A 12,997-nucleotide genomic window follows, 5' to 3' on the forward strand; every position below is an offset into this window, starting at 1 on the left:
TATTTTATATTATTTGTGACTATTGAGAAGGGTGTTGTTTCCCTAATTTCTTTCTCAGCCTGTTTATTCTTTGTGTAGAGAAAGGCCATTGACTTGTTGAGTTCATTCCATTCTTAACTCTGGATCCAGAGCCACATGGCTGAAGCTGTGGAGTTCTGATGCTTGCAGGAACAAGAACATGACCAGCTTATACTGTTACATTGTCACTGGCTTTCTGTTTTCCACATCCTTCACTGCCTAAGCTTGGCTATCTCGTGTCTTGCTCTGTAGATTGACCTTAAACACAGAGATCAGTATGCTTGTCTCCTGGAATTAACGGTGTGTACCACCATGCCTGGATCTAAATTTACCTGGGTAAGATCTTGCCCCAAGGTCCCACTCCCTTAATTTGTTATCTCCTAGAACACAGGATTTTGCTCCATTTCACTTCCTGGTACCCCTTTAATACTCGAACCATATATTTTATATTTTTCCTTTCTAAGTTTGTTATGCTTGTTCAAACTTCTCTTTATAAGACTTAACCAGAGAACAAAGGGTATAAAGGGTATAAAGGACTTTCGGGATAGCGTTTGAAATATAAATGAAGAAAATATCTAATAAAAAATTGAAAAAAAAAGAAATAGAAGTAATCATGAAAAATTTTCAACAAAAGCCCAAGGCCAGATGGTATTAGCACAGAAAAATATCAAACTTTTTAAAAAGTAATATCAATAGTGTGAAAATTATTCCACAAAACTAACACAGAAGAACCATTGCCAAGTTTACTGTTATGAGGCTACTGTCACTCTGATCCTAAACTACACAAAGACTCAACCAAGGAAGAGAATTTCATATCAATTGCCTCATGAACGTTAATGTAAAAATACTCAATGAACTACTCTCAAACTAAATCCTTTAATCAAAAAGATGAATCACCATGATCAAGTAGGATTTATTTCAGAGATGCAGCGGTCATTCAACATACAAAAATCAATAGAATTCACCATATAAACCAACAGAAGGGGAAAAAACCCACCCAATAATCTCATTTGATTCTAAAAATGGCTTTGACAAAACCCAACAACCTTTCATGATAAAAGTCCTGTAGAGATCAGGGATATAAGCTGCATTCCTGAACACAATAACCCCAATATATAGCAAGCTGATAGCCAACATCAAATTAAATTTAAGTTAGAGAGGAACTTAAAGCAAATCCACTAAAATTGAGGACAATTCAAGGCAGTCCACTCTCTCATATCTGTTCAATACAGTGATTCCATTTCTAGCTAGAGCAATAAGACAACTAAAGGAGATCATGGGGATAAAAATTGCAAAGGAAGATGTCTACATATCTCTATTCACAGATGGTATGACAGCATACATAGGTGACTCCAATGATTGTACTAGTGAAATCCCACATCAGATAAATACCTTCAACTATGTGGCTAGAAACAAAATTAAAACAACCAAAAAAAATCACTAATCTTCCTATATAGAAGTGACTAAGAGGCTGAGAAATAAACTAGGGAAGCAACACCCTTGACAATAGCCACAAATAATATGTAATATCTTGGTGTGACTCTAACCAAGCAAACAAAAGGCCTATATGGAAGAACTTCAAAATTTTTGAAGAAAAAAATTAAAGAGGTCATATGAAGATGGAAAGAATTCCCCTGCCCATGAATCTCTAGGATTAACATAGTAAAAACTGCTATCTTACATAAATCAATCTACTTATTCAATGCAATTATCATCAACATTCCAACAAAATTCTTTATGGATGTTGAAAGGACAATACACAACTTCATGTTGAAAAAAATGCAGGAGAGCTAAAACAAACTTTTACATGAAAAGAACTTCTGGAGGTATTCCAATCCCTGATTTCAAGCTGTACTACAATTGTACATACAAGCTGTATTACAACTGCAGTAAAAACCACTTGGCATTGGCCTAACAACAGACGTGTTTATCCATGGAATCAATTTAAAAATGCAGAAGTAAATCTATATATCTATGACACTTGACTCTTAACAAAGAATATGAAACTATACAATGGAAAAAAGAAAACATCTTCAGCAAATGGTGCTGGTCTAATGCAGAAGTAAATCTACACACCTATGACACTGGATTTTTTTTAATTAGGTATTTTCCTCATTTACATTTCCAATACTATCCAAAAAGTCCCCAATACACTCCCCCCTCCCCACTCCCCTACCCACCCACTCCCACGTTTTGGCCCTGGCGTTCCTCTGTACTGGATTTTGACAAAGAATCCAAACCATACCATGGGAAAAAGAAAGCATCTTCAGCAAATTCTGCTGGTCTAACTTGTGCTACTTCTATATGTCCAAGAATGCATATAGATGTATGTCTATCATCCTGCACAAAACTCAAGTCCATCCATGTGGATCAAAGATCTCAACCTAAAACCCAACACAGTAAATGTGATAGAAGAGAAAGTGGGGAATACTCTTGAATGCTCGGGCACAGAAGATCAATTCCTGAACATGGGCACAGAAGATCAATTCCTGAACATAACACTAATAGCTCAGGTACTAAGAATAAGAATCAGTAAGTGGAACCTCATAAAACTGAAAAGCTTCTATAAAGCAAAGAACGGTGACAAAAGGACAAAATGGCAGCCTATAGGATGAGAAAAGACCTTGACCAACCCCACATCCAACAGAGGTCTGATACTCAAAATATATAAATAACGCAGGAAACTAGACATCAGCAAACCAAATAACCCATTTTTTTTTTTAAATTTGGTATAGATGTGCCAAGAAGCAGTTAAAGGATTGTTTGACATCCTTAGCCATCATGAAATTGCAAATTAAAGGGACTCAGATTCCACCATACACCCATCAGAATGGCTAAGAACAAAAACACAAGTGATAGCTGATGGATGTGGAGCAAGAGGAGCACTCCTTTGTTGCTGGTGGGAGTGCAAACTTGTACAACTATGGCACTTCCTTAAAAGAATTGGGAATAGTTCTATCCCAATGCCCAGATATGCCACTTCTGAGCATATACCCAAACAATCTTCCACATACCACAAGACACTCAACTATGTTCATCGCAGATTTTTTTAAAAAGATTTATTATATATATGCACTGTAGATGTTTACAGATACACCAGAAGAGGGCATCAGATCCCTTGCCAGATGGTTGTGAGCCACCATGTGGGAATTTCTAAAATTGAACTCAGGACCTCTGGAAGAGCAATCAGTGCTCTTAATTGCTGAGCCATCTCTCCAGCTCCCCCCACCCCTGCCCCATTTTTTTCAGGTTTTTTTTTGTTTTGTAATAGCCAGAAACTGAAAACATTTCAAAGCCCCTCAACTAGAGAATGGATAAAGAAAATGTGGAACATTTACACAATGGTGTATTATTACTCGGCTATTAAAAACAGCGACATCATGAAACTTACAAGCAAATGGATGGAACTAGAAAAGATCTTTCAGAGGGAGGTAACCCAGACCCAGAAAGACAAACATGATATAACCCATGGACCCCCAAAAATCTACTTAACAATGAAGACTGAAGTGTACATGGAGCCACACAAATTTCACTGAGAATAAAAAATAGAATGAATAGACATCATGGGTGGATTGGGGAAGAGCACTGGATGAGGTTGGGTATGGGAACAGGATGACACTTGATTATTGAAAAAGAATCCAAAGTTGGGGAAGGATGGAGGAAGAGATTACTGGAAGAGACAAGTGGAATGGGGCGGCATCTCTGATACAAGTTAGAAACCTAGGGCAATGAATTTCCAAGGAATGTATGTGGGTGACTCCAGATAAGACTCTTTGAAATGGGAGTTATAGAGCCTGAACAGGCTATCTCTTGTAACCAGGCAAAACTTCCAGTAGAAGGATTTGGACAGGAACCCAACCACAAAACATTTGACCTACAATTTTTCTAGACTAAAAAATGTGCAGGGATAAAGACAGAGCAGATAATGAGGGAGGGGCCAATGAATGGCTTGTCTAGATTGAGATCCATGCCATGAGATGGAGCCCATCCCTGACACTGTTATACTTGCAGACAGGAGCCTAGCATAATCAAAGAAGCTTTCATACAGCAACTGATTTAAACAGATGTAGAGACCCACAGTCAAATATTAGTCAGAGATTGGGGAAGTCTATAGATGAGGGGGAAGAAGGATTGTAGTAGCCAAATGTATCTAGGACACCACAAGACAACTTTCAGAATTAATGAACCGCTGGGCGGTGGTGGCGCACGCCTTTAATCCCAGCACTCGGGAGGCAGAGGCAGGCGGATTTCTGAGTTCGAGGCCAGCCTGGTCTACAGAGTGAGTTCCAGGACAGCTAGGGCTATACAGAGAAACCCTGTCTCAAAAAACAAAACACAAAAACAAAAACAAAATTAATGAACCTTGAGTCACAGAGACTGAACTGCTAACCAGGGAGCATGTGTAGGACTGACATAGCACCTCAGTACATATGTAAAAGTTGTGTAGCTTGGTCTTTATGAAGGACACCTAACCGCTGAAGCAGGGACTGTCCTTGACTCTGTTGCCTGCCTTTATGACACTTTCTCCCTACTGAAATGCCTGTCTAACCTCAAGAGGAAAAGATGATCCTTGTCTTACTGCAACTTGATATGCCAAAGCTGATTAATATCCATGGGAGGCCATCCCTTTTATGAGTAGAGGGAAAAGGTGGTGTGCAGGGTGGGGGGACTGGGATGAGAGGAGGGAGGAGAAACTGGTTGGAATATAAAGTAAATAGAGAAATGTAAATAGATAGATAGATAGATAGATAGATAGATAGATAGATAGATAGATAAATTTGAAAATAAAATTAAATTCAGAATGAGGAAAAGCCAATGGCTGTCACCAAATTGATGAAAAGAACAAAAACTACCTAACATGGATTATGAATTAACATGTTATAGAAAGAAATTATATATATATGTACATACACACACATATATATGTATATATATATATATATATATACACACACAAACATTGTGTGTGTGTGTGTGTGACAAAAATGGCCATTGGCAGACTCAAATATAGGAAAACAAAAACAAAAAGTATGAATGACAATATACATGAAAGATTATCTGTTTTAAAAAAAGGTAGCATACTGGGTTAGGGTAGAAACTGTCAGCATTGTTTAATTTAATTTAGTATTTGTGTGTTTGTTTTCTTTTTTGGAGACAGGTTCTAACTGTATACGTTTTGCTGTCCTGGTGTACTCATTGCTTAGACCAGGCTGGCCCTGAACTCACAGAGATCCTTGTGCTTCTACCTCCTGAGTGCTACCCATCTTCCTTGTATGATTCCTTAACCATATGTGTACATTATGTTGGTTTCCTTCTTCAAAACTAATTGATTTATACAAATACTTGTAATGATGGATTCTTTTAAAAAAGATATGCATCTCTCCTCTCTCTCATGTGTGTATATGTGTGCACTTGTATCTGCATTTGTAAGTGAATGCTTGCAAACATGTGTGTGTATGTGTGTGCATGTCTCTGCTTCTGTATGTGTATAAGTAAGTGCATATTTGCCTGTATGCAAGTGTTTGTGTAAATTCATATGCCACGAAAGCCAGATATCAGCCAGACTTGTGGTTTTGTCATCATTATTTTATCTTAGAGACGTTCACTGAGAGCCGAGGGTCACTGATTGCTTGGCTGCCTAGGCTATGAGCCCCAGGGATTGGGCTGTCCTTGCCTCACCAGCACTGAGATCACAAGGAAACACACCTACAACTGGCTTTTCATGTGGGCATCAAACTTGAGTTCTGTGCTTTCATGACAAGCATTTTACAGACTAAGCTGTTTTTCCCACACCAGCTGCCTCCCTTTAACCTCACTGTCACTCTTACTTACCTCCTTGATAAACTGGCAGATGGACCAACTACCTTCTCTTCATATCTTACGGGGTGAGTCATGGACACAACCAAGTCCTGGAGACCCAAGATCCTCGCAGTTTTTAAAGAGATGTTGTAGATTTTAGTGACAGTCACTGTAGCATTGGCGTTCTGAGCAAAGTACTCTTGTGGTGCCTGCACTGTGACTTGGGAAGGGTAAACAGAGATTCCAGGGGCAGGCTTTCCCACAGCTGAACAATGAAGGCTATGAAGATCTTCAGAGCCAGGAACAGACTGGAGTTCAGTTACTAGTTCAGATACAGCTGAGGCAAAGAGAGGGAAGCAAAATTACTACAAAAGCAAGTCATATCAAATTCTCTGCTGTGAGAGGGTGGCATTTCCCCCGATTTCTATATGACACACAAAGGCTGAAAATGCATCCCAACCTGATACATCTTATAAAACTTCCAATATTTTTTCTCTGTTCACTAACTGCTGTTTCAACTTCCATGCATCTATAAATTATATTATACATATCTTCAGCACTTCACAGTTACAGAGGCATACTGAGGAACTCTAAGGTTCCCACTAGTACTGTGACACATTGCTTGTTTGAAGACTGGAGTTCCCTTAGTTTCTACCTCTCTCGGTTCTTGACTGCTGCCTCTTTCTTTGCTCATATCTTCACCTTGGCTTAATGACTACAATCTGATACTCTTCCTGCCCCCCACTCCCATTTAATTGAAACCAGTGCAGCATAATGTAAAGTGATTATGTGAGGTGAGAGAAGGTGCTGCCTGAGCACGCCATGTCCATTGGCCTCCATTATTTTTGTCCTCCCTAAGTTACTTGAATTCTTCATCAACAATTCTTCTCCTTCTCCTTTTCTCCTCCTTCTCCTCCTCCTTCTTCTTCTTTCTCCTCCTCCTTCTCCTCCCCTTCTTCTTCTTCTTCTTCTTCTTCTTCTTCTTCTTCTTCTTCTTCTTCTTCTTCTTCTTCTTCTTCTTCTTCTTCAGTATTTTACTATCTTTCTTTCTCTGTACAATGGCCTTAAAAACTATAACTCTACAATGTCTACGGCTCCATTATGAGACCCGTGAGGAAGGGGTTATATTCTTAAAATGTTAAGGCAGGTTTGTTTTCCACAGTTGCCTGTGGATAAGTGACACTTGTAGCAGACACTTGTAGTAGGCTTCATCTTCAAAAGTCACTCCTTGGATAGTCATGAAGAAGGTGCTGCGTTCCAGAGTCTTACACTGTAGCCTGTTTACATATGGTGGGAGAATCTTTTCTCCATATGTATGGCTGTAAGTGCCAATATTGTGAGGCAAAGAGCCTTGGATTTTCTGCCAGGTGATTTGCAAAACATTTGCCAGACTTGTGAAGTTGCAGAAGAGGGTCACGTTTCCTCCCAGGACAGTTAGTTTCTCTCTCTCTCTCTCTCTCTCTCTCTCTCTCTCTCTCTCTCTCTCTCTCTCTCTCTCTTAATTAATTACTTTATTTATTACATTCAAAATGTTGTCCCTCAACCAGGACAGCCATTTCTTAATTGTTATGCTTTTATCATCTGTGATGACGCTGAGAATGAGATCCATTGTTATGAGATATATAGATGTATAGTCACATAGTTCTGTGGAGTATTCTAATAACACTTGTCTCTCTGCCTTATGATTACCATTTCAGTTGCTTCTTAAGCTCAGTAAAAAAGCCAGATAATCAAATTAAAAATAGGGTATAGAGCTAAACAGAGAATTTTCAATAGAGGAATCTCAAATGGCTAAGAAGCATAAAGAAGTGTTCAACATCCTTAGTCATCAGAAAAATGCAAATCAAAATGACTCTGAGATTCCATCTTACATCGCTATCAAAATGGCAAACATCAAAAATTCAATTGATAGCATATTCTGGCAAGGTTATGTAGCAAGGGGAACTCTCATCTATTGCTGATGGATGTGCAAACTTGTACAACCACTTTGGAAAACAATTCTGTGCTTTCTCAGAAAACTGGAAATAGTTCTACCTTAATACCAATCTATACCACTCCTGCTGCACCCAAAAGATGTGCTATCATAACACAAGGACACTTGCTCAACTATGTTCTTAGATGCTTTATGTGTTATAGCTAGAAATTTGACACCTAGAGATATAGTAAATTCCTCTAAAAATTGATTAAATTGATCAATAGATTAAAAAAGAAATTAATAAATCTCAAGTGGCCATCTATTTTTTTTTAAGATAACAATAGATAAAATAAACCCATACTATGGGGAAATAGGATATAGAGGTTACAAGGGAAGAAGTCTGAATATTGCTAGAACACGATCCATATCCCATAGTCTCTGCTTTGTTTAAATACAAAGGTTAAAAACTCAACCATGGAGCTGGAGAAGTGGCTCAGCAGTTATAAGAGCACTGACTGCTCTTCCAGAGGTTTTGAGTTCCATTCCCTGAAACCACATGGTGGCTCACAACCATCTGTAATGGGATCCGATGCCCTCTTCTGATATTTCTGAAGAGAGCAACACCATACTCACATGCATAAATAAATAATCTTAAAACAAAACAAAAACAAAAACAAAAACCCTACACACCCTGAACCATTTTATGACAGCTTCCCCTCATTTTATCATCACAATCAAATTACAAGCAACTTTGTATCAAATACTTTAAAAATAAATACAGTGAATCTAAACCATACAAAAGCATCAGGAACCCCTCAAAGGCATGAGGCAAGCTTCTTGTTAGAGAAACCCTGCGTTCATCAATCAGCTCTATGCTCACGCTTTCCCTGGCCTGATTTGTAAGACTGTGGTCTCCTGTTAATTTTTTTCTTGTCCTGCACCTCATTTTGATTAAAAAAAAATAGGTGTAAGGTTACCTGCCTCAGCCTTGAATAAAATGAGAACAGGAGGTCATCTGACAGTCATTTGTCACCACAAACATTTTAACTTCCATAAGCAGTTTGTTCCTTGCATTCAGAAAAGGACCAAACAATACACATGAGAACCCAAACTGTAAAAACAAACAAACAAACAAACAAACAGTAAAGCTGTCCATCACACACAGTTTACTCAACAGTTTCTGTGCTGCTTAGCTCCGCATTGTAATTTGCTCCAAGATTCTCTTTTCATTTATAGTCTGAGCTATTTCACAACAGAAATCCATATCATCTTGCATTTTCACTTCTAATTTTTTATTGGTGCTAGGGTTTGAACTCCAGACTTTATTCAGGCTAAGCAGAAGCTCTGTCATTAAATCTCAGCCCCTCTTTTCAGTTTATGGTAGTTTTTGTCTTCTCTCCTCAATTATTTTTTAGATTTGTATTATAGATTTTTAATTAAGCTGGGCAGTGGTGGTACATACCTTTAATCCCAGCACTGGGAGGCAGAGGCAGGTCGATATCTGAGCTTGAGGCCAGCCTGGTCTACAGAGTGAGTTCCAGGACAGCCAGGGATACACAGAGAAACCCTGTCTCAAAAGAAAGAAAGAAAGAAAGAAAGAAAGAAAGAAAGAAAGAAAGAAAGAAAGAANAAGGAAGGAAGGAAGGAAGGAAGGAAGAAAGAAAGAAAGAAAGAAAGAAAGAAAGAAAGAAAGAAAGAAAGAAAGAAAGAAAGAAACAAGAAAGAAAGAAAAAAGAAAAAACAAAAAAAGTATGATACCCTCTTCTGCCCTCCTTAAACATGGCATGCACCCAGTGTAGACATATATGCCAGCAGAATCCTATATGTAAAATAGATTTTAAATTATGCTCGCGATGGGGATGCATGCCCTTGATTGTAGGTATCCACAGAGGATAGAAGAGACCTTTGGATCCTTTCAGCTGAATTTAAGTTGCTTGTGAGTCTTTTGGTGTAGGTTCTTGGAACAGATGTTAGTTCTCATATAGAATGCTATGTGCTTCTAAGTCTTATCTACTGAGCTACCTTTCAAGACCCCTCACCTAAATTCAAGAAACTAGTGTTTGCCTTAATGTGAAGAAAGCTGATAGAATAAACGCTGTTATTTCAGTCAGTCAGAATAAGCAGAAAATACTACGACAGTGTTTGTTGAATTCTTATAATAGCTCAGCTTGTAATAATGGAGAAATCCATAAAGCAAATTATTTATAGGCTTGTCCATATAATAAAAAAGTGTTAATGTACAAGAAAAGGTCTTTCAACATTAAAATGTCTGCATACGTGACTGTGAAAATGGTATAATTCAAAGACAAAGGGTGCTGTGAAAAGATCCTTTGCATCTACCTCATCTTTTACCTTTATCATTACATAAAGCGTATACAAAGGAAACTATCTAATTTGAGCAAATTTTGCACACCTCAGAAGCTGTATTCCTGCCTTCATTCTCACCCTTCTCCTATTCTCTATACTCACTGTTTCAAATATGCTCAGATTAAATGACTTGCCAGTTGTGTGATTATATAGGTATATAGTTAACTCAGAGAATCTAGTGTACATTCCTCTTTACCTACTGAACTAAAAGTACATGTCCTATAACATAGCCTTCATTTGCTACTCACTTCCAGCTAAACATCCATGAAAGAAAACAGTTACCTGATTCTTGTGCACAGAGAAGAAGCATTAAGAGATGGAGGATGCAAAGGAGTGAACAGTCCATCGAATCTGTGGGTGAGAGTCTTCACTAACAATCACACTAACAATCACAACATCGCCTTTTCTAGATGAACTTCCAAATGGGGCTGAGTTTCATGCCCTATCACAAAGTGTTCCGTTAAAAGGTTATTCATTAACAGGAATGTTTGCCTATTGTAATTGTTTTAGTGATCAAAGAAAATGGGCCCAGTCCATTGTGAGTGGTTCCATCCTTGAGCTGGAGGTCCTGAGGTCTATAAGAAACCAGGTAAGCAAGCCATGTGAAACAAATCAGTTGGCAGAGCCGCTCCACGGCCTCTGCATCAGCTCCTGCCTCCAGGTTTCTTCACTGTGTAAGTTCCTGCCCTTATTGCTTTTGATGATGAACTTTGTTTAAATTTTAAAAAAATATTTATTTATTTTATGAGTACACTGACATTCTTTTCAAACACACCAGAAGAGGGTCCCAGATCCCATTACAGATGATTGTGAGCCACCATGTGGTTTCTGGGAATTGAACTCAGGTCCTCTGGAAAGAGCAGTCAGTGCTCTTAACCATGGAGCCATCTCTCCAGCCCTATGTTGAACTCTTATATGAAACTGTGAATAAAATAAACCCTTTCCTCCACCAAGTTGCTTCTGCTCGTGGTGTTTCATCACAGCAATAATGTAAGAAACCTCCTTCCTCATTTTTTAAAAACATTTTTCTATCAAGGTATGGTGCTGACCATCTTTAACCTCAGCACCCAGGAGGCAACATCAGATCTCTGTGAGTTGGAGTCCATCATAGTGAGCACTCTATAGTTTCAGATACTCAGAATGATACAGTGGATTAATTTAAGAAGAAAAGAGGAAGGGAGGAGAGAGGAGGAGTTGGAGTGAGAAAGGGGAAAAGAAAATTATGCAGATACAGTGCTCATGGTGTGAAATTCTTAGAAAAAAATGTTCAGAAATTATTTTAAATTGAACTACATTGTAACATTTTTCAATTTCCTGGCTATCATATCCTCTAGTTTTTTTCATAAATTTATGTTCCAGGGAAAACGTTGGAGTTCCTCCATGAGGCAATTACTGAGTTCTTTGTATAGGTGACAGAGAATTGAACAAGACACTGAAAAGCAATAGGGAAATTGTAAATTTATTATCTGGGCTGTAAAGCAGAGAGTATACCCACAGATGAGAAATGGGTCAAGTGGATACATACATGATTCAAGAACTATGAGTTCTTTCCTGGAGTTGCTATTATGAGCCTAGGTGGAACGAGGAGCTAACAGACAGGGAAGAAGTGGATTCCTATCATGAGTGGCATATGAGCTATTAGGTTAAGTGCATGTAAGCTTCATCATAAAATGGGAAACAGGTTAGATTACTGTAAACAGCTTAAGATATTAAAGGAAAGATCTAAAACATATACAGTCATAGAGAAGACAAATGTTTGCTTACTTGCCCTGGACAAACATGATCCAAAGTCTTAGGGGTATTTTGTCCCTGTTGAGACAGAATCTAAGGAAGAACGTCCATTTCCCACTTATTCCCATGACCCACTCTACTCTAAACAGTACAACTTCTCACATCTCTACTCATTTGGGAAGTGTATGTTCAAACACATTCTGGTAGGAATGATTTTTAAAAGTTAGCCTTGTCAGCATAGTCTGTTAACTTCAGTCTGGTTAAAAATAACACAAAGTCAAAATGTGTTCCGTCATAATTTCAGACAGTTGGACAAACCGACAATGTATCTCTCAGTGTTCCATTCCCAGAGATGTGTAACTTGAACTAGTCTCAATGGAGGGAGAAGTGTTCTGTGAAGAATCCCTTTGGGTAGTTCAACAGATATAAAATGGGCAATGGCTGGGTAGCATTCAGGACTGAGAATGGATACAGGGCATCTCTGACTAGTCTCTATCTCCTGGGATTTGCATTTTACATTTCATCCCAGTAGGAAGTGTCACAGAAAGAAGAAGCATCCCTAATGTTTACAGGCCATGAGTGAGGACTTGAGATACTTAAAGGAGAAATATGTGATTTTCTTCTCTTTTAGAAGAGCATTAGTGTCAATGTCTAGTGTGTTGGGGTCCCAAAAGTAGTGTCACATTAATCAGGGCATAAAGGATTCAGACTAACTGTGCACCACTACATACTTTATTGAATTTTCCCAGCATCTTTTACAGGTAAGCAGAACAAAGATTTCTCACAGCTTTTAATTCTCAACAGCTTCTGTTTCTCTAGCAATAGTTTATCTGGGTTCAAGGTGACCCAAACCTCCATGCATACTGAGAAATCTGTCATCAGTCCAACTCTTTCATGTGTTTCTTAGTTTAACTAAAAACAAAGTGAATTTCTCATGAAAAAAAATGATCATAAAGGCCACTTCCTTGGGCATCCAGCTAACTTGACAGAACATCCAGATACTCTGCTAAGAAAGTATGCTTTCTCAGTGTGCCAATGTGCTAAGATTCACAGATATCTTTAATTCACATTGAAGCTAACAGGTTGGGAGCAGTCACCTCATCCCCCTTCTCTACATATTAAGAGGACAGGAAGAAGAAGAAGAAGAAGAAGAAGAAGAAGAAGAAG

The 12,997-nt window shown here is 38.4% G+C and overlaps 1 protein-coding gene across 1 annotated transcript in view; it reads right to left on the bottom strand.

The window, feature by feature from the left end:
• LOC110311628 (OX-2 membrane glycoprotein-like) overlaps positions 1–10,524 on the bottom strand; it is a 61,068-nt gene extending 50,544 nt beyond the window's left edge. The window contains exon 1 of the mRNA XM_021185049.2: positions 10,382–10,524. Coding sequence (XP_021040708.1) covers positions 10,382–10,445 — 64 coding nt within the window. The 5' untranslated portion in view covers positions 10,446–10,524. The remainder of the gene's footprint in view (positions 1–10,381) is intronic.
• Between the last annotated feature and the right edge of the window lie 2,473 nt (positions 10,525–12,997).

The sequence above is a fragment of the Mus caroli genome, chromosome 16 (assembly GCF_900094665.2).
Source record: "Mus caroli chromosome 16, CAROLI_EIJ_v1.1, whole genome shotgun sequence".
Classification (NCBI taxonomy): Eukaryota; Metazoa; Chordata; class Mammalia; order Rodentia; family Muridae; genus Mus; species Mus caroli.